The sequence below is a fragment of the Chelonoidis abingdonii genome, chromosome 4 (assembly GCF_003597395.2).
Source record: "Chelonoidis abingdonii isolate Lonesome George chromosome 4, CheloAbing_2.0, whole genome shotgun sequence".
NCBI lineage: Eukaryota > Metazoa > Chordata > Testudines > Testudinidae > Chelonoidis > Chelonoidis abingdonii.
Window position 1 is genome coordinate 41734036 of NC_133772.1, and position 23201 is coordinate 41757236.

The 23201-nt window shown below is 40.9% G+C and overlaps 1 protein-coding gene across 6 annotated transcripts in view; it reads right to left on the reverse strand.

The window, feature by feature from the left end:
• MOB2 (MOB kinase activator 2) overlaps positions 1 to 23201 on the reverse strand; it is a 163151-nt gene that overhangs the window by 59278 nt on the left and 80672 nt on the right. The window contains exon 1 of one of the 6 annotated variants that reach the window (XM_032770786.2): positions 16021 to 16112. The exons of the other annotated variants lie outside the window; for them this stretch is intronic. Coding sequence (XP_032626677.1) covers positions 16021 to 16058 — 38 coding nt within the window. The 5' untranslated portion in view covers positions 16059 to 16112. Of the gene's footprint in view, positions 1 to 16020; positions 16113 to 23201 lie in introns of those variants that run through there. 6 annotated transcript variants of the gene reach the window in all.

Below are 23201 nucleotides of genomic sequence, written 5' to 3' on the forward strand. Positions count from 1 at the left end.
TTTTTTTTTTTTTGCTTTAAAAATACTAGATCTAAATTTGAAAATAGCTGATTTTTATACAGAGTAATTCTCTCACACACCCACCCACACTCCCTCTTAATGCCTGTGAAGCATGTGTATGGAACCACAACTACATATTTCATTATGTACAATATTATTGCTTACAGAGTTCTCTTGACTGAAGCAGAGGTTAAGCATGAATTACAAGTGCTTCAAGCTACAAAAAGTAGCTTCCATGTGAATGAATTTTTTTGTCGACAGAGCCTGATCCTCCACTCCTTTACACCTTGGGTAGTAATCTATGCCAGTAATAATCTATACCAATACGAAGTTGGTATGAAACTATCATTTTGATTTGTTAGTGTTTTACATCATGGTGCACAGACGTAAATGTCTGCACAAAGTGCAAGATGGTAGAAAATCAGAGTGAGTTTGAAGTGGACTGACAACAGGTTGCTGAGCAGGAATTAAGCGTACTGGGCTAGTTATATTTGGTCATTTAAATTTTTGTTTATGTAATGGTTGAATGGTAGTAATGCCACAGCTGTTTTTCCACAGAATATACATGCAGTATATGAAAGGATACTCTGGAAGTTTGAGATGGTCTATTTTGTTATATATTCTTAGTAATTAAAGGAACACATATTAGCAAAGGACACTGACAGAGACAAGAATCCTTATATGAAGTACTGGGTTTGGGGATTAAAATAAATTTAAACTACAAAATAGAAACAAAACTAGATTAAAGGAGGGAAGGAGTAAGAGGAAGAGTACTGGTCATTGAAAGTGGTGGAGGGGCCTCAGAAAAAGTAAGCTTGAGGTTGAGGCCACCAACATAAACCTGCACTTCAATATCACTTTACAAGGCTGTTTTAGTTGGAGATATTATTCTTTGCTTGTTAACCTAAACTGTTGTGTATTGTCACTATCAGAAACAGCTTCTGTGTTACACCCTAGAAGGGATCATACTTCAGTAATGAACATGTGGTCTTTCTCCATCCATTCTTCCTTCACAGACCTGTTACTGGAGAACTTCCCTAAAACAACCTTGGATATGTGGAGGTATGTTAAAAAGGAGGGCAATGGATTTTTGGAAGACCTGCTGCAAAAACACTGTAAGATACGGTTTTCCCAGTTTCGAAGGGAAATTATTTTGGGTCTAACTGACATAATAAAACAAGCGTCCAGCCCGCCGTTTCAACTGTAATAATTTTTCTACCAATTTATAAAATTTTCAAGAAGTGCCACTGGTAAGATTGATTGTAATAGTGTTAAGTTTAGCTGAAAGCCAAAATAAAGTACTCTATCCTACTACGGTTTGTACATTCAACTCAAGCTTGTTTTAGCAGGAGTTGATAGTGGTTGTAGCCATTGCCTTCTGTTTTCTCCTTTGTTTCTCAACACAAGGAAATGCATCCAGATTTTCCCCTTCCTTGTCTGGGAAACAGGAAATAGCAGTTAGATCTAAAAGTCTGTCCCACACAGACTCTGCAGGGAAAAGGTGGAGTTTGGCACCATTAAGGTTTGTTCTGAAAATGAAGGCTATTAATTATCTGAAGGTAAGCAACAGGATGGCTGGATTTACTGATGTTTACCCCTCGCTCTGCTACAGTTCTTTAATTATTTATGATTCATGTAATCCTACTTACAAATGTAAAGCTCATTTCATCTGAAGAAAATACCACTTTTGCTTGAATTTTCAGTGTTTGACTCTTCTGTATAGAATTTCTCTATCACTCTCATATAACAGGGACAAAAAGCAGTATGGTTTTGAGTTTTGATCCATAACACTGGGCTGACATGTCAAAACATCATATGCCCAGCACAATATCTCAGGCTTAGTTTGGAACACCACTATATAGCATTTACACAGCAATCTTCATTTTTTTTAAACTACTGTACAACTAATTAGTCATTAACACGGCTATGAGGAAGGTGACAAGCCATTATCATCCCCATTTTACAAATGAGCCCATGCTGTTTCTAGTCCTAGAGAATACATCAGATACCAAGTGGACATGACATTTCTTTCTAGGGACTACATCTGATCCTAGAAACAAAAACCTATCTTAAAGAATGGTGAACCCCAGAAATGCTACTAGGATAAACTATAATATGTTCTCTCTATAAAGGATGTCAATAACTTATCTACAGAAACTGCTATCGCTCAACCTTTCTAGACACATACTTTCAAATTAATCACCAGCTAAATACCAGGAATTTATGAGCCTGAAACATTCAGCTTCAAATTCAAAATTAACCAGAAGGCAAATTCTCCTTTGGAGCAACCATACCGAGGAACAGGTTTGAAAGATGTGCAAACAAACTACCTAGGGGAACCCTGACATGACCAATTAGCAGAAAATCTGAAGAGTTTGACAAATACTGCTTCCACAGCTGAACCCTGAGGGTTTTCTGTGGGCTTAAGTCAAAAGTGCAGATGCTAGTTTGCAGAAACACAGTAGAGAATCTTTTAGCTCTTTGCCTACATTAGATAAAAACCTGCCCTAGGAAAACTTCCAAAAACCTCCCCAACATATTTTAAAAACTGATTCAACATGCAGAATTTTACCCTGCAGAGTATACAGAGCACAATTTGGTTATAAGAGTTATTTATGCACAATCTAGATTAGCCAAGAGTAGAAACTCAGATCCAAGACTCCTTTACGTATGCACATATAATAATAATTGGAGATATATCAGTCTCCTAGACCTGGAAGGGACCTTGAAAAGTCAACAAGTCCAGCCCCCTGCCTTCACTAGCAGGACCAATTTTTTGCCCTGGATCCCTAAGTGGTCCCTTCAAGGATTGAACTCACAACCCTGGGTTTAGCAGGCCAATGCTCAAACCACTGAGCTATCGCTCCCCCAACCACTGAGCTATCCCTCCCCATATACTTGACACCCACTGAGTAACCAAGGATACCCCTTTCACAGACCATACCTCCTGTATTCAGGACATTTTAAATATCATCAACAGTCCAAAAGGTTACTAAAAGCTAGTATACCTGTTCCAGTCTTGTGAAGTTTTCAACTATTTGAAAATGGGGCCAGCGGGGGAAGGAAGAGATATGAACTTCCACAACTGCCTTACATTCAAAAGCAAATAATAATAATCCTAGTTATGATTACTAGGAATAATATTTTTTTAAAGTAGCGTTAGCTCTTATTTAAAGAAAGAAGAGTTAGCAGATGTGCCTCCTCAGTGCCAACTGGCAGAGGGCACACCATACCACAACACACATCAGGCCTAACACACTCCATGCCCCCAACACACTGTTCTCAATCTGTATCTAAAAGGTGTCATGTAAATCATCATATGAAGACTGGTAACATGCTAGACATTAATAATACTGTGTGATATATGCATGAGCAGTATATAAAGAATTATGGACGTGTGCTGAAAACATGTTCTTAAAAGCTGTTTTGCAAGAAGAGCAGAAGCCCAACCTGTCTTAGACAAAGGAATGCTTTGCCTGTTTTTCTGTGTCTCCAATCTAAACTGAAACACGAAATACTTCAGAGGACAAGTACATCTACATAGAAGGTAAACAAAGCCATCAAGCTAAATGAGCAGGAGGAAGACCGCTAAACGGTCATGACTGGGGATAGAGCTTACATCCCCAGGAAGTCTTCCTGGCCCTTAAAAACAGACATTGCACACTTTGGGAAATATAAACAGAAAGAAAATGGTATTTTGGCTTCCATCACCTGGAGGATAAAGAGAGAGCAGCACCCTTCAAGCTCATGAAAAGTAGATTCTCTTGGCCTGAAAACCAAGAGAATCTGGAACTGACTATAGGGGAGAAACCTGCTTCAACAAAGATTGTAAACTTATGGAAATTAAGTTTTAGCCACCAGAAAGCATGTTTGTTTTTGTTTTACTTGTAAATCATATCTGAGTCTTCTGTTCTTACTTATGACCACTTAAGTATCTGTTCTTTGGTAACAAACTTATTCTTGTCTAATTACAGATCCATCTCAGTGCTGTGTATTAAACTGAAGGGTGAGGTACTCAGCTAAATTAAAAGGCTGGTGTGTGCTCTGTCTCTTTGGAGGCAGCAAACAACTTCTGTGAGTATCCTACGAGAGGGGCAGGACGCTGCAAGGAAGATGATTTGGGGAAGATTCAGGACTGGAAGGCTTCCAAGGGGATTAGCCAGGCTGGTGGAAGCCACAGTGAGGCCATTGTGCAGCAAGCACGTTGCTCATGTCAGAGCCAAAGCACAGAAACAGCAGGGTTACAGGCGGTGACAGGAGCCCTACTGGTCTGATGAACCCCCGAAGTGTCACAGTCCCTCAAGAGAGAGGTACAGGGTTGTGAAAGTACTAAACGAGAATTAGCTAACACCTCGCTCAGGGGTAAGAAATACAACTGACTCCATAGCAATAAAACATTCATGCACCTGTGACAAGGAGCCAGGATTCAGTGCAATCAAGATCTTAAACCTTCTGGGGACCACCTAAGACATCACTATTATTGGTATCACCTGTTCAGCTGCACTATATCTACACATCAGCCTCTCTTTCAAGCCCTTCTGCAGTGCTCCCCCAGGGGAAAACAAAGAAAAGCACATCTTTGTTTTAGCTGAGCTAGAGGCAGAGTGAAATTACTGAAATTGCATCCTCCACTGTGGCAAGAGAGAGGATGGTTGAGAAGTAGAAGAGAAATCATTAATAAATTTGCATCTATATTTTCCTTTTGTGGCTTTAGTAGAAGAGCCTTGATAGACAGATCACAACAAAGCTCAATCTTTTAATATAGCAGAAGGCAAAGACATTGCAACTTATATCACTGCTAAATGTAGACATGAGATTCGTGTGAGTAGCGAGGAAGTGAGTTGTTACATTGTTTCAGTTAAACACCTGAATTCACTGAAAAACTACTGAACAAGTTAAAGTCTTACTATATCATCTGAAGAGAAGTAAATGAACTGTCCTTGGTCTGTTCAGTGTTCACATATCAAGTGATTACATTTGGCATTCATGATCACTGGCATAGGAGAGAAGGTAGGAATCATAGTAGGGGTAATCTGCTGCCTCTACTTTTCTTAGATAATTATAATTTAGGACTTTGGTGTATACTAGAATTACCAATAGGTAAATACTCAGTTTTAATGGGCACTCTTCCACCTTTGGATATGCACTACCCTGGCTATAAGCCTTTCCCCTTCTCCCCACAATGCTCTCCACTGTGAAGGTTACTAGAGGCGGTGTGAAGTCAACAACTGGAAATGTCAAGACTGGAATTTAGTGATAATTTTTCTCCATCACCCTATCCTGAACCAAGCCTGAAATGGTAAGCACCTGTTTGAAAATAAAACCCCAGCCCTAATCAGAGCATTTTAATTGGTTTAGATTGTGCATTAAAATATAGATAACAGCTTTCCAAAGGTTGCACCATTGCATTATTTACATGTGAAAGATTTCCAGGTACAACAAGTACTTGCTTGGGAGGGGGAGGGGCGAAGAATGATAAAAGCGACAGAACACATTAACACAGACTTGAGAATTTCTGGAATACCACGAGCTGTGGCTGTGAACCCAATTTCTACTTCTGGAACCTTTTTAAATTAAGTATATGTTAGAGTTATTGGTAGGTTGTATACAGTTAATCATCCATTAGAAAGAATAAGCCATGTAAAATATGATCACTGATTTATAATATTCCCAAAGGATGGGAGTGAAAGCTGGGGGAGACTGACTAAAGCCCAACAGGATTAAGAGATAAAGATGAGCATATCTTTGTGTCCTGATCCTTTCATTTTTGAACAGACTGTACAGTTTGCCTTTAAAACAAGTTTTCCATTTAACACACAAAAATCTTTAATTTGTTTTATACAAAGTCTGGCACTAAAGGATTACCATTCCAGACTTATGGTACAGTATAAGTCTATATTACACGCTCTGCTGATCTGAATAATTGGCTGATCAAAAGGGGTATCAAAGAATATTTGATCGTTAACAAAAATACAGAGTCCAAGTCACCATGAAGGCGATCCAGTTTCAAATCTACATTGTCAAACAGTTTTGTTAATACCTAGTGAAATCTCAGCCTTAGGGGCATGAAGTTTACATGTCAGATATTGGAAGGGGATGTTAACCACTTCTGGGTTATGGTAGCTGCCCATTTTTCAAGTAAACAAGCAATGCCAATACACTGTGGAAACATTCCAAACTATGAACAAGAAACAATCCTTCAGTAATGTGACTGTCTGCAGTCATCCCACTACAATCCCAAACGGAGTGCACTTTGTTCATGATTTAGCTGGTGAGTTTCCTAATCTAGACTTCCATCCCCATGGTGCCAAACCTCTTCCCACTGGCTCCCTTAACTCATTTTAAAGGCCTCACTCCTGGCTTCAGATATCCTTATGGCCCCTGAAGACTCCTTTTGCTATAACCCAGCCAATAATAATCATACCTAGCAACGCTTATGATTATGAGGTAAGTGGTAGCTTCTAGCCCTTCTCTGGAGGGATTTACTTCAGTTGATTCAATTTGGTGAAGTGTTAAGATGCTGTTCAATCAAGCCAGAGCCAATATGGGCTATATCCAAGTTTATAAATACACATCCAGTGTTTTTAGCCAACAGCTAAATAAATTTGACTTGAGTAAGCAAGTTCAGGTGTCTGTACTGATTTGCGGTCTTTGGCTACTCCATCTGTTATAAGCATAAGTCCCAATTCTGAACCTTAGCGTCCAAAATGTGGGTGCCTGCATGAACCCAAGATTAATTACTAGCTTGGATCTCATAGCGCTGCCACCAGCCATAATTCCCAGTGTCTGGCGCACTCTGGTCTCCCCAAACCTTCCCTGGGGGACCCCAAGACTCAGATGCCCTGAGTCTACAACAAAGGAAAATAACCCCCTCCCTTGTCTCCTCTTTATTTCCTCCCCAGGCTTCCCCTCCCTGGATGGCCCTGGACAATCACCCTATTTCAATTCCTTGAAATGCAAAACAGAGAGATCCAGTTTCTTTCACCCTCAGTCAGAGTCCCTGCAAAGGTAAGCTTTGCAACTCTGACACAAAGAGATTTTCCCTTCCCCCCTGTTTCCTTCCTCCCCACCAATTCCCTGGTGAGTTCTAACTGGGAAAAAATCCAACAGGTCTTAAAAAGAAAGCTTTATATAAAAAGAAAGAAAAAGACATAAAAATGATCTCTGTATCAAGTTGACAATATACAGGGTATTTGGCTTAAAGAAAAATGAACAAACAGCCTTATCCAAAAAGAAATACAATTTAAAACATTCCAGCAAACTACACACATGTAAATACAAAAACAATATAAAAACCTATTGTCTTCTACCTTTGTACTTACACTTGGAAACAGAAGATTAGAAAATCTGAAGGTAGAGAGATCCTCTCTCAGAGCCGAGAGAGCACTAGAGCAGAGACAGACAAAAGACACACCCAAAAATTCCCTCCCTGAGCTTTGAAAAATCCGGTTTCCTGATTGGTCCTCTGGTCAGGTGTGTGGTTCCCTTTGTTAACCCCTTACAGGTAAAAGAAACACTAACCCTTAGGTATCTGTTTATGACACCATCACCACAAAATGACATGCACCGGGAAGAAAACAAGCATCCAGAAAACAGTTTCATCCACCTGAGATAGATCATGAATTTAAGGCTAAGATTTAGTCACGAATATTTTTAGTAAAAGTTATGGACAGGTCATGGGGAATAAATAAAAAATCACAGAAGCCTATGGGGGAATCAGAGATGTGGGTTCCCCCTACGGCAGCCAGGAGATGCTCAGCTCAGGGCTCCTTGCCACCCACAGGCTGAAGACACGGAGGTCTCTGAAAGTCACAGATTCTGTGACCTCTGACAAACTCGTAGCCTTAATCATGATAGGTTTAAAGACTCTCAGGTGGTTGTCAACTACACACACACAGTCTACAGCCTATGTAGTACATTTTATAATAATCATGGGTAGAGCCGTGCCTTGGGTATGGTAAATCAGGGCAACCACTTTGGGCCCTGCACTTTGGGGGGGGCCCCGCGGGCCAGTGCGATTGGCCAGCACGGTCAGTCCTGGAAGTGACAGATTCATCACTTCTGACCCAGGCTCCGCAACCACCTAAGGACAGCCCCCGTCATGGGGCAGTACCAGGATACATAATAGCAGTGTGTGGGTGGCGGTGTTGGGGGTCAGTTGCTGGATTTCAGAGCTCACTTTAGCACGAAAGATATAATTCTTCCAAACCATAATTCTCGCTGTCATAAATAAATAGTGAAGGGTTAATGTCTCTTACCTGTAAAGGGTTAAGAAGCTCAGTAAACCTGGCTGACACCTGACCAGAGGACCAATAAGGGGACAAGATACTTTCAGATCTTGGTGGAGGGAAGTCTTTTGTTTGTACTCTGTGTTTTAGGGGTTGTTCGCTCTTGGGACTAAGAGGGACCAGATGTCAATCCAGGCTCTCCAAATCTTTCTGAATCAATCAGTCTCTCATGTTTCAAACTTGTAAGTAATAGCCAGGCAAGGCGTGTTAATCTTATTTTTGTTTTCTCAACTTGTAAATGTTCCTTTTTTTGCTGAAAGGATTTTACCTCTGTTTGCTGTAACTTTGAACTTAAGGCTACAGGGGGTTCCTCTGGGCTATATGAATCTGATTACCCTGTAAAGTATTTTCCATCCTGATTTTACAGAGATGATTTTTTACTTTTCTTTCTTTTAATTAAAAGCTCTCTTTGTAGAACCTGACTGATTTTTCCTTGTTTTAAGATCCAAGGGGATTGGATCTGACTCACCGGGACGGTGGGGGGAAAGGAAGGGGGGATGGTTAATTTCTCCTTGTTTTAAGATCCAAGGGATTTGGATCTGTGTTCACCAGGGACTGGTGGGGAGGAAGGAAGGGGGGATGGTTAATTTCTCCTTGTTTTAAGATCCAAGGATTTGGATCTGTGTCACCAGGGAACTGGTGAAGTCCCTCAAGGCACCCAGGGAGGGGAAAGTTTTGGGGGACAGAGTGCTCCAGACACTGGAATTCTGGATGGTGGCAGTGTACCAGATCTAAGCTAGTAATTAAGCTTAGAGTGTCTATGCAGGTCCCCACATCTGTACCCTAAAGTTCAGAGTGGAAGAAACCTTGACACTTCCATGCTAACTTTCCCCATTTTTTGCTGTGCCTGAGGCACACCTTTCTTTCCTTAAGCAAACATAACTACTCCTCCAACTCAAAATCCCTTTCAAATTTTGTGCACATGTTCATACACTGAATAATCTGCAACAACACAGCTCTTTTCACCTAACTGGGAGGCGACGAAAGATTGCGATATAGAAAAAATTCCATTTTTTTTTTAAAGGAAGCTTCGCTGTGCTGGGAAAATGATGCTAGGATCATTTAAGCAGATCTCACTGTGCCCCTACTCTGCAATCAGGGCTGGCTCCAGGTACCAGCCGAGTAAACTCGTCCTTGGGGCTGCACATTTTACGGGCAGCATTCCGCCCAATCCTAGAGTAGCACAGTAGGTGTTTTTATTTTTGGTTCCCCGATTGGCCACCCTGTAGGGGCGGCGGGGAGAGTGCCTGCAGCAAACTCTGCAGGACAGCCCGTGTCCTTCCCTCCCCACTGACCGGAGCGACGCAGAGCCCTCCGCAGGCGGGCGCAGCATCAGGGCCGTGGGTGAGTGGTGCCCTGCTGAAGCCCTGGCCGCCCCCTTCTCTCTCCCCCCAGTTCCTCCCCTTCCCCCCCCCCCCCACCATTAGACCAGGCACGCACTCTGCAGCACAGGGAGTCCCCCTGCACCCTGGATCTGGCTGCCCTGTAGGGTTTTTTTGTTTTGTTTTTTTCTCCTTGCTTTGCGGGCCGCACCATCCCGCCCCCCCCTTGCCGCTCCAGCGGCACCATTTTTTGTCCCCCACCCCACCCCGCTTTGCCTCTCCGGCTGCGCCGTGTTATTTTTTTCCCCTCTGCTTTGCCGCTCCAGCCATGCCGCAGGTTTTTTTTCCCCCGATGCTTTGCCGCTCCAGCTATGCGGTGTTACCCCTGCCTCCGCTTTGCCACTTCAGCCGCACCGTGTTTTTATTTTTATTTTTCCCCCGCTTTGCCGCTCCGGCTGTGCTCCCCCCCTTTTCTTTTTTGCTTAGGGCCGTGAAAAAGCCAGAGCCAGCCCTGTCTGCAATCAGAGTTTCTTCAAACTGATTTGGATGTATCTGCATAACTGCCTGATTCTACTTAAACACGCTTAACCCTGGATCTAAAACTGCTCTGTTCGAAAAGCATTTTAGTGCCAGCTAAGCAGCATTATGTACAACCTACACCATTTATTTGTAATTGGACTATAATGAGTTGAGGTCACAATCAGCTACTGTACTGAAAATGGAAGAGCACTTCCCCAAACCTCTGCTAACTCCAGTCCATTAATAAGTATGAAATGGGCACAAATAGCCATCACTGATCAGGAAACAAACAAGGTTCCCTTCAGATTGAGTCACTCAACACGCAGTGAGCAGTGCTGGCATTGCACCTTAGCTTATGTCTTTTTGCCATTAAAACCACTTCCTTTAAAAGTCTTCAAAAAAAGTTTCCTCGTATAGGGAAATGTCTACAGTAGCCACGTGCATTGTCACCCCTAGTTCTGACCTTCTAAGCAGGGTCTAGATGAGCTGAATTTTGGGGGCCAAAAACGTTTATACCGGCAGAAGGATTCAGTTAATCACAAGTTACTCTTAACCATTTCCTCTTCTTTGCCCTACCCCCAAAAAGCAGTGCATTGCCTCTAAGTTTCTGATTTGTAACTAAAAGCTTTTGATTATGCAAGCTCAACTCTTAGCCCTTTCCAACAAGGTACCACAGCGTAGAATGTCATTTCCCAATGCACTCATTCTTGTAATGACCCACAATTCCTGGATTGTTAAACAACAAGCGCTTCAGGGAAAAAAAGTTTAAACCAAGCAGAAACTCAGCAAGACAGGTAGAGAAGCGACAACTTGGCTGCATACCATAGAATGGAAAAATACATAAGCAAAGCCATTGCTTTGTTTAGCTGCTTGTAGCTCACACTGGCTTACAGACACGTCTTCTGAAAGCATCCACCAACAAATCAGAGATCTCTGACCAAATACCTTATTGAAAGGCACAAACAAGCATTTCCAAACACAAGAGAAATCAAAGTGGTCTTGTAGAATATTGTGCTGGAGAGAGAAAATAAAGCAGCTCTGATGTCTCAGCTGTTTGAATTTACAACAAAGCCAGTTGACACAGCAGGCTGAATAAAGAGAGATTTTTCAAGACAGTAAAATGAATGTTAATCAGCAACTGAGGTGCTAATTGACTGGTTAATCACAAACACTGCATTTTCAAGGCTGCATCCTGCCTGTCCTCTCAATGCAGCATCAACCTGTATTTCTTTTCCTCTTACCAGGGCTTGTAATACAAACCAACCAGCATTAACTTAGCAGCAAGAAGTCAAACCTGGGATCTACTGAAAATAAAACTGTCATAACTAAATACAACCCTTTTAGTGCAATGATCCAATTGCACAAGACAGATTAGAAGTTCAGCGCTCCTATAACGGACAGAGAAAGTCCACAAGCTCTTGCACACTCACTACAGAAAAACAATGGAAAGTTCCCTTCTGTGATCTATACTTTTTCCATTTCTGGGAAACGGGCCATCTAAAATCTTTACCCTGTATCATCTATGTCTGCCTTAAAGCATAGACCATATAATGTGCTGCAAGATTTTCACTGCCATGAGTTTTGGATGACCACCACACGTGAATTGCAGAGTGCACTGTTTACACAAGCCCTAAGACTCTGCACAGTTTTTGTATCTTTGTAACAATGTCAGTTTAGAAACAGACATAGCCCACATCTACACTACAAACTTTTCTCCAAATAGCTATGTTGGATGTGATGAGGCAGATAAACATAGCTGTGCCAGCAAAAGCCCCTAGCATAGACACAGTTTAAGCCAGCAAAACTTGTGTTTTTGCTGATACAGCTTTTTGCCCTGCGGCCGGGGGAAGGGGGGTTGGCGCGGGGGATATGCCTGGAATATGCAATACCAGCAAAAGCACACATTTCCTGGTATAAACTGTGTCCACACCACTGGAAGCTCTTTGCTGGCACAGTACTGTAGAGCTATATCAGTAAAGTCTTTCAAGTGTAGACTAGTTAAAGGGTACTACTCCACAGCGTGGAGAGTTATACTGGCATCTTTATAGACAGTGGTGCAAAAAAAGTGCACAGGCCAACTCTTAATGATTTAAGGACACCAGTGACCAAGCAAGCCCAACACACCATTATTTTCAGAGCATATGTTCCCTCTTGGTGGGTCGGGAATCATTTTGCCGGGTCTAACATCCTGCTATATTAAACAATACACATGGAGGAAGGAGAGGCAGAATAAAGAAAGCTAGAGATTTCCCAGGCCTCTTGTGCAAGAAGAAAGGTGCTGACTAGTATGGAGAGGGTATCAGGGAAAAGAGATACTGAAAAACACAGAACTTGCAAACAGAATAAGTTAATGCACTTGTGCATTTTTCATTGCCGGTAAGTACAACACTAAGCAAATAAAAAAAGCAGAGTTTGGATGACCTCAAAAGCACATAATTTGAAAAAGGAAAATATGCAATGCAAAGAAATATAGGCAACATATTGCAAACCAGCATTTCAGCAGCAAAGCTGATTTCACAGAAGCGCCAACAAGATGATGGCAGCTAAGGTTCTGCTTCATTCATGGCAGAATTCAGGCAAGCATCCTCACGAAGGATCCTTTGACAAATTCACTGAACTAGACTTCATTGCCTACATAAAGATCTGCCCTCCCATTGCTCATAACCCAAATTTTACTTTTTACACACACACACATACACACACACACACAGAGGTCCACAACACTCCTATAATACCAGTTCAGTGAAAACCCTAGGACAGGAATCTGCAACCTTTCAGAAGTGCTGTGCTGAGTCTTCATTTATTCACTCTAATTTAAGGTTTCACGTGCCAGTAATACATTTTAACATTTTTAGGTCTCTTTCTATAAGTTTATAACATATAACTAAACTATTGTTGTATGTAAAGCAAATAAGTTTTTAAAATGTTTCAGAAGCTTAATTTAAAATTAAATTAAAATGCAGACCCCCCCAGACCAGTGGCCAGGACCCAGGACCCAAGCAGTGTGAGTGCCACTGAAAATCAGCTTGCGTGCCACCTTCAGCACTTGTGCTATAGGTTGCCTACCCCTCCCTAAAGCATTGCATTTATAAGTAAGCTTATGGCTACTTAGGAGAGATTCCTGTTCACAGCTATGGTTCTGCCCTCAATTAATGACAAAGTGCAGCAGGATATGAGAGAAGTCTGGAGGGAGCAAGAGCTATCCATTTAACTATATTATATTTAATAGCATTCAAAAGTCTTATTCCAGGCACTTCAACCAAATAATTCTTCTGTCAACCTAGCTACTGCGTCTTGAGGGGGTAGATCAACTACAGCAACAGAAAAATTCCTTTTGCTGCTGTAGCATCCATTGTGTACACCAGGCCTCTATTTTACTACACCTCCATGTTTTTAGACAGCTTAAGATGGTTTGTATGAAATTCCTAAAGAGATTAAAAACCTTTCACCTCTAATAAGAGTCAGTGAAGGATAGAAAAGAGGGGACAAGTTGTATTTTAACTTGTGTTAGCCAATCGAGTTGAGCCAGTCCCGACCATCTATAGCATGAGACAAGTTCCCAAGTTGATTCAAACCTGGATTTGAAGTTTCAGCACAAAAAGATACCAAAGTCAGCCAGTAGTGCCTAGATTTCCAGGATGATATAAGCTCACGCAACAGTACAATGACACGTCACTTAATGCAGTGTCCCCTCCTAAAGTCAAATCTCCACTGCCCACGCCTCAGACCAATTCAGAGACAACATTAACTAAATCTGTATCATCAAGGCATGGAAATTCTGGTTCAGCTATTGGAGAAGAGGGAATAGGGTTATGATGTAGTATTTATATAGGTCTTTGGATGTTTGTTGATTAGAATTTTAACATTAAGAATTGCTGTACCAACACTCATCAACTTAATTCATTCAATAAAAAAATTAAAAGAAAGCCAAAGTGAAAAGAATTACTATGTTATACACAAAAAAACACTCTGCCTCATGACTTGTGAAGACAGAAATGAGTTGAATAAGTATCTGTTTACCTTCTTAGCACTGAACAATAAGATCTAGAATTTGATTAACAGATCATTTCACAATTGCATCCTGAGCAGCTGTAGCAGAGCTTAATGCAGTCTATTATTTACTGCTAATGAAGAAGTTGGCATACGCAAATAAATATCTGGGGATCAGATAGTAATGAAGTCAGAGATGAAGAAACAGCTATTCTCCCCTTTGGAATGTTATATTTAAGTGAAATCTGATGCACTTTTGAAGTTTATAGTCCAAATGGAAAGATTTGTGGGTATTTCTGATTAAAACAGAATATATGTGACTTAGCATACAGGTCAAATCTTAACAGTAAACTACTCCACAGAAGTCAGCATCTGCTCACTAAATTCAGAAACTGTTGCAAGCTATGCTAATTTTGTTTTAAAAATATAATAATCTGTTCAAAACATTTTCGGGTAAAGTATATACAGGAAACTACAACTAAACCGTATTTTTGTTTTAAGGTTAACGTTTCAACAAAATTCAAGCCATCCCCACCCCATGTTATACACAGCATTTTATTTAATTTTAACCCACAGTGATTGAGCTATTCATTAGGAAAATTAAAGTATCTATTTCAATGTCTAGATTCAAAGAAATCAACTGTTAATTCACATTATAAAACAGTTATACTTCACAACCATACTAACATTTCATTCATTCAGTTTTACACCATCCTGGGTACTCCCAGTCATTCAGGATATTTTGAGTTGGGTGATGGAACTATAGACTCTGGGGATTATCTTTGAACATACTGAATACTTTTGGATACTCTCATCTGGCTGAACAAGTCCCCCTTATAATTACAAAACATGCAACATTCTGTGCACCAAGTTGAAAACAAATATCTCAGTGTACTAGGTACTACTTGCTGTTTGCAGTCATTTGACATAGTAGCCTCAATTAATCTTTTTTTTAAAAAAGTAATTTTTCAAAAAGCCCACATTTACCATATCAGATTCCAGCATGCTGACCTTTACAGTTTGCCTTCCAAAGCAGCCTAAAGCATGGGTCTGACAACGCACCTGACAAATAGAACATAGCCTTTCAAACTAAAGCGTACAAAGATCAGGAACAAATCTTTCTGTTAATACACTAGAAGTGTTAGATGAACACTAAAATGATATTTTCTTTAAAGATCTGTTTCCTTTACATGGTATTATTTCCCAGACCTGAAGAGCTCTGTGTAGACAGAAACACTGTCTTTCGCACCAACAGAAGTTGGTCCAAAAAAGATTTTACCTCACCCACCTTGTCTCTCTAACTTCCCTTGTTTTTGTGAGTCTTCCACACATCAACAGGGGAAAGATGTTTTTTGTTAGTTTGAAACAGAAAAATATTTTTTAAAAACACAGATTTGACAGGGCAACTCAGGCAGTTTGAAGTATCTGAAGCTCTAACTTTGCTTGTTAGCAAACAGCACTTATTTGCTGCAAAACAAAGGTTAAACTTTTCAAATGATACTTCCTCTAATGGGAACATTGTCAACTTGCAATTTAGTCTAAAAACTGAATTTAATATCATAACTAACAAAGAGCCAAAAAATTAAACTTCATCCTTTCCCCAAAGAGAAAGACTTCTTAGAGCTTCATACCTTTAACTGAGCAGCTTCTTTCCACCCTCAGAATCACTTCCCCACCCCAGTTCTAGATGTACACACTTTAAAACAAAGCTGACTAAAAATGCTAAATAAAATTTAACCAAGCCGCATGCTGTATTCTGACATCTACCTTTTAAAAAAAAAAAAAAACAACACAACACTGATTTTACACATCCTACCACCAGCAAAAAAAGGTTTTGATTTCTGTGCAGATTTAATGGCAAAGAGTCAAAGGAGTAAATATGTATGTAATGTATTTCTTACCTGCTCAGTGTGTATGACCCATTCCTCTTAAGCCTCATGCTTGTGGATAGGAATCTTAGGAAAAAATCCAGAATGATGGTTTGTCCTCTGTTTAGCAAGAACAGAGGCACCTGTTTGTTGGTAGGTCTTTCTGTTGTTAACCAAGGGATCTCTTTCCTGTTTCTCTGAGTCATCAGTTGGGAACAATGAGAAATAGTCAACAGAGCCAATTAGCAGGAAGCGCAGAGGAAGTCAGCCCAGGCAAACAAGAGCCTTGAAGTGTAAAATACCTCACCCCTCCCTGAAAAATCATAAAGCCTCACTTTCAAGAGAGAAGCAGAAATTTGACAATTGGATAGGAAGATTAAAGAGTTGTATGGTCCCCCACCTGACACAAATTTCAAGGGAAAAAGCTTGTGGAATAATGTAGTTTATTGGTGGGGTCTCTCTTCTTCCAGTTAGTCTGAACAGCTTCAGATATTCCCTCTATGACTTATTACTCAAATATTCATCACAACCTCAAAAATACAAGATAATTCAGCAACAAGCCACAGTAATAATGTCCACGTTCCTTTAAAATCATAAAAAAAAATCAAGCTGAAGACAGCTGTGTGGAGGGGGACACATGATAATTACAAAATCTTTTAAAAGGTTTATTTTTTGTAGGAGGCTAGTTTGAAACACGCAGCTCTGAAGTCACACTTGCACACTGCAGAGAAAATTATCTTCCAGCAACCCAGTCCTGGACAATCTGCCCTGCATAAATCACAGGATCTACAGTGTCTCTGATTACACTGCTTTGCTTCCTTTCCTGTTCAACCCACCCTTCTGTGGTGGCTGTGAACTACAGAGCTGCCCTGCGTGACTCCTGGAATACTATCGGTTACATAAATTGAAAATAAATGTCTCTAGATATGTGTTATTTTACCACCTGTGAAAGGAGCAAGATGTTATGACACAAATGGTGGAAGTGACATGTTTTCCCCCAAAATACTGTAAGCTTGGAAAATATTTTGTACTAAATAATGAACGAACGAACTACTGGAACCCTTTTAATTTCTTCATTATGGCTAGAAAAATGCACACATGTGGGAGGGTGGAACATTTATTCTCTTTGGGGAGAGACCTGGAATAGTTTTGCCACTTGAGAGGTTTCTCAAACTCATTAACATTAAAAATGTATCTCAACTGTGTGGAGCTCAAAAGTGTCTCTTTTGCCAACAGAAGTTGGTCTAGTAAAAGACATTACCCGCTACTCTTGTCTCTCTCACTATTACAAAAATCCCATTTCATAAGGTATTTAATGAGAATCACCAGATGACAACACGTGCGTATATGCAGACACAGGGCAGAGCCTCACCACAGTCACAAGGTAGGTGGTTCCACCCAATAACCTCATACCTTAAATGTGCAAGGGTACCTATACCTTGCTATCTAAGCCTGGAGTTAGTAAAATTCTAGTTAGCAGACTCTGCGCTTGTTAACCTGGGGCTGATTGTCCGCATTTATTTGTAACCCCAGATTAGGAATTGTTGAATCCTGGGTCCCAACCTCAGGTTCCAGCATCGACACAGTATTATGTAGGCCCAAGTCCAACCACCCATTTCCCAGAGTTCTTAGCCCTACAAAAAATGTGGCTGCTCTAGCCCTTTTGTGGTGCACTATGGGAAAACTTGACTGTCCAGAAGACAAAGTCAACCCACAGGATTAGAGAATATTTTTGGCAGACTCCCAGGGTACAAATCAAGTGGGGCTGTATCTACCCTGCAAAGCAATAGGGTTAGAGGCTGGGATCCCAGCTTGACTTAGGCTTGGACTCTCTACCCCTGTGGGATCCTGGGACCTTGGGTTAGCATGATGTGTGTGCAGACAGAAGAGGGGTTAGGCTTGAGCCTGGGTTTACACTGCAGTGTAGACATAAGAGGAGTGGGCAAGACTGTGTAATGAGCAGAAGTGTCAGCTCAGTGGTGTTTATCACTGCATGAGGAATTTCCTCTTGTATAAATGTTACTGCAAAAACTTCAGATTAAAAATTCACATGCAAGTTATGGTGGAGAAGAGGAGATACATAAGGGGCATTAACTGTTTTACTTTACAGATACTGTTTTCCTTTCACTTGTTTCCTCCTCTGCCTTGACCTATCAAATGTTCTGTTGTGCTACAAGTCTAAGTTGATCAGATGTACATACTTTATACAGTGGCCACCTGTTTTAACTGACTCAAGTCAGCTGTTTTAAATAATAACTTGTGATGGTGAAAGTATGTACAGAACTATGGTAAGAGGATGACAACATTTTGCACTTAAAATTCAAATTAAATCTAATAGATTTGAAAACAAATGAAAATTGGCAGATTAAATCATTGTACTGTTTATAGGAATAAATTAGCTCCATTTCACTCTACCGCACTAATCATCATAGAAAATGTATGCAAAAGAATACTCTTAACAAATAGAGGCTACTGTAACTTTTTAATGGAAATTTCTTAAATGCTGTATGCCAGCATTTCTCAAACTGAGGTCTTTGGACCTGGGGGTCCACAAGAGTATTCCAGGGATCTGCAGGCCCTGCTGATCGATTCCTCCCCTTCTCTCCCAGCATCTACTGCATACTGGGGAACAGCTGCAGGAGGTGCTGGGAGGGAAGAGGAGGAGGAGCAGGGATGGAGCACGCTCAGGGGAAAGGGGCAGAAAAAGATGGGGCAGGGGTGGAGCAGAGGCAGGAAGAGGTGGGGTGATAGGGAGCCTTGAGGGAAGGGCTTGGGGTTGAGTGGCAGGACTTGGGAGTCCACCAAAAATTTTAAACCAAAATGGGGGTCCTTGGGTTGCTAACTATGAGAACCGCTGCTGTATGCCAATACCTCCATGGCACTGTGGTGGACACTCAGCACACCAAATGCTTTTAGAGGAGCACTTACTGAACTCTTACTACACTTCAATTGTATTTCACTGAAGGAAATTTCCTAACAACAAAACCAGTCAGGTACTAAACCAGCAAGATCTATTTAAAGGAGCAGTTATGAAATTAAAAGGACAGTACTATGGGGTACAATCTCCCCAACCTCCCAAGTCACACTCGAGTCGAGATATGTTCCCCCTACATGGGGTATGGTATCTGTTTTGATTACCAGCTAGCCCCAAGAAATAAACACTGGATCTGAGCCAAGATCTTCATACACCAATTTGCTGCAATTGTTGGCTGGAAGCAAAGTGAGAACTGGGCCAGGTATCCACACAGACCACCTAGCCCAGGAGCTGATTGAAAGACTCTTGAGAGGTGTTCTAAGGTTGGCTAATCAGACATCACCTCAGTATCTTTTGAAACAGAGACAGCCTGGGGTAATAACTTTGATGCTGGAGTTTGAGGACTGTAACAGTCACTTCCCTTGTTCACTCAAAACCATGTTTCTAAAGGTTTTTAACGACTGTTGATGGGCCCCTTGCAACACAAAAAGGTTCTCAAGGCTTTTTATATTCAGATTCGGCGCGGTGCATGCACACACACAAGATCTGGCATTTCACTTTCTAAAGACATATCTAAAGATATACAAGTATCTATGAAGTTATAGTCTCATTTGTGCTTAAAGGATTAAGTTTAGTTGTGAGTCTGCAGTATCTTGGCTCAAAGCTTGAGTTTTAGAGATGTCTCCTTTTTAGAGAGGTTTTAAGACTGTTTGTTGTTCCTCTCACAGCTGATTCTGAGCAATATCCTTCACCAGTCCCTGGTCCAAACCCCTGAGAGAAAAAGAGAGAAGGGTGGGAAACATGTTACTTGAGAGACTGAAAGGACACCTTGCAGGTATGTATCCTGTTGCTCTCCCCAAGGAAAAGGGTAGCCACTTTCTGACCTACTGTGGGATCTCCCTGGAATGTGGAAGTGGAAAGGTAGGTCAGTCTTCCTCTCAAGGAAGAGGATGTTAATAATTTTACACCACGCCTCCTGCTCTTGAGTCCAAGGTGAGTGAGGACTGAATGCAAAGACTGATGAGTGAGCTTCAACCATTGGAGACAAGTGACTCACTAGCATCAGAAAAGTCACAGGAGCTGATGCTTCTCATGGCTGTTGAGGACTTGCAAATTTAAAAAAGCTTACAAGAAGAGGGATGTTTTGTGGCTCTCTCTATAATCTTAACATGGATCTTGCCTATATGCTAGCTGGGGGGAGGAATTTTTTTCCTTTGGATTGCTACAAGTGAACTTTGCCTGCCATCAAGATTCGGTGAATGCAGTTTTCACGTGGCCTGCTCTACCATCTCAGTACAGGCCTCAGTCACACACTCTATGGCAGGCAATTTTACTGTGCTCCACTTAACTGTCTTGGCACAGACCTTTGCCCACATTCAAGCTGAAAGCTGGTTTCCTGCAGCCTGCTGTCTGCCAGCCATTTGAGGAGGAAAGATGAGTTAATGATGTCTTTCAGACCTGCCTCAAAGCCCACAGGTTTTTTTATCCCCCTTTTAGTTCTCCATCACAGTTTTTCCTCCTCAAAAATTGCTAAGGAAGAAACTGAGACAATTTACTTAAATCTTTCAAAAAATGCTGTGAAAGCTCTGCTATAAAGTATGACCTGGAGTTTGCTGCGTGTGCCACCTTGAGGCAGAGAAAGCTAGGAAGTTCCTCCTGATGTGCAGTCCTAAGCCCAGGCTCAGAGCAAAGATCTGGTCCTCTGCCAGCTGTCATGACGACAGGAAACACCTCACTGAGAAGAGAGTGACATGGAGAGAACTGGGAACTGACTAAACACTTAACAAATGACCAGTCAGAGATAATGAGAGGCCTGAAGGGTTTTAGGTGCATGCAAATTTACACCAGCATTAAAAATACATGAAGTTGGAGGTGACTTTAGTTCTGATGATTACTGATCCATTTGATGGCAATTAAAAACAACTGTACCATACTATAACTTGTTAGGAGAAAGATCAGAAAGGTTTACCCCCAAATGGATATTTTTTAGCTGTTCCTTAACTTCTCTACGGATGCACGTCTAAATTAAGCTACCCACTGATTTTTATGAACCTTTTGTTTTTACTAGCTATCTCACTACTTTAAAAATAAGTTTTAGCATTCCATTGCAGCAACCAGCTGCTGGCAATTCCAAACCCTACTCCTGCTGAGACCTGCCAATGCTCTTTTCTCTCTCACACCCTTCCCCTGTGCTCTTTTGGGGATTACAGAAGCACAAGGGTATGCGTTCTTTAATATCTCCATCTGAAAGCTACTATAGGAGACCAGCAGCTAAATATAAAATGCCCCATCAGAATCAGAGCTAACCACATTAATGCTGAGGTCCCCGAGTGCTATCAAGATCAAAGTACCTGCCACAAAAAACAAGACCCCAGTGGTCAGTATAACAGTTCTAAAAATTAAACGGGCTGTGCCAGTCCACTCTTGGTACACGAAGGAGATGTTGCTTCAGTTTTCAGAGCTAAGTGTTCTTTATCAGATTAGTTAAGAAATATCATCCTGTAGATCTGATGTCTGGACTGATATAGAAGATAAAAGAAAGCTTTGCATCCATGGTTCAAGGAGGGTTATCATGGTTGTGAAAGCCATTATGTGACATGCCCGATATAAAATAGAACACAAAAAGTACATTGAGTCTTATTTATCCACACTACTTTTAAAGAGGAGAACTTTTTAAACTAAATACACTGGGCATTCCTGATTGAAGGCAAAGACACCATCAACACTGAAAAGCTTACCGCAACTGCTTCAGAATAAGCAAGAATAGTGTCCAATGAAGCAAAGGAACTAAAATACTACAGAGTGCTCTGCCTGGAAATAGAAATGGGTGGGTCCACACTACACCAGGGATAAAAGCCACACTTATATAAATTTAGAAAAAAACCACACAAACTTCTCATTTCAGAGCTTAACTTAAACAAAACTAGGTTTAACGGCCTTTTATCATTTGCCTAATCATTCTTAACATCTGCTCAAGCACAGGAAAGAACTAGTTTTTAACATGGGCCAAACAGTACAAAAAAAAAATTCTGCTTTGATCCTACACTTTTTGCAGCATACTAAGGATATGTCTGAGTGAATGAACATGGAAAGCACTCTTTTTTGGAGGGAATGTCATGAATAATTAAATAATGCAGAATTTAATGTCAGAGCTGAAGCATACTTAAAGTTGCTTGGAATAAGGCTGACTTTGATTGCAGCTTTATACCTAAAAGTACACAAGCAGCTAGGTGGACCTGAACACAGGTTCTACCTTGCTGAAAAAAGGCTACACAGAATTAACACAAGACACTAAAGAGAATATTTCACATTTATGGGCTAGACGTGAAAAAAGTTAATGGTTTCAGTGTGGCAGCTGTGTTAGTCTGTATCAGGAAAAACAACACACCTTAGAGACCAACAAATGTATTTGGGTATAAGCTTTTGTGGGCTAGAACCCACTTCATCAGATGCATGGAGTGGAAAATACAGGAGCAGGTATAAATACATGGAAAGATGGGAGTTGCCTTACCAAGTGCGAGGTCAGTCTAACAAAACAATTCAATTAACAGTAGGATACCAAGGGAGGAAAATAACTTTTGTAGTGGTAATAAGAGTGGCCCATTTCAAACAGTTGACAAGGTGGTGAGAGTAACAGTAGGGGGAAATTAGTATGGGGGAAATTTACTGTGCTTCACAAAGACTGGTGATATCATTGGCCATGTTAACAGTAGCTTATGTATGTATCTGTAATAAGCAGCTGAAAATTAAATGCATGAAGACACCTATTCAGATCAGCACCCAAGATCCTGACTAAGAAAGCATGTTCATAAAATGGTGTAATAGAGAAAACATGGGAAGGTTGATTTTTATATTTTAATTTTGTGCAAAAGCAGCAAGCAGGTAATTTAGAGCAGGCACTGCCCCTTCAGTCCAACAACAGGAAGCAACTGTATGACTTGCCAAACTGCTCCACCCAAGTTTTCCCAGCTGGTATAAGAGTCTTTGCTGCAAAATTTAGCCGATGATACAATCCAGGAGGAGGAAAGTCTGGAAGAACTGCAGAAGGAGAGTGGGAGACAGATTTCTGAGAATGAGACTTTAGCTAAAAAAAACCAGGCCAAGACGATCACTTAGGAAACCCTGGATGTTTATACACCCAGTGGAAAAACACTAGGAAGTTTTGGATTACACAACATTATAACTTGATCTGATTTTTTTATTACTTTTTATTTAATTTAGCTAAGTGCTCTTACTACTA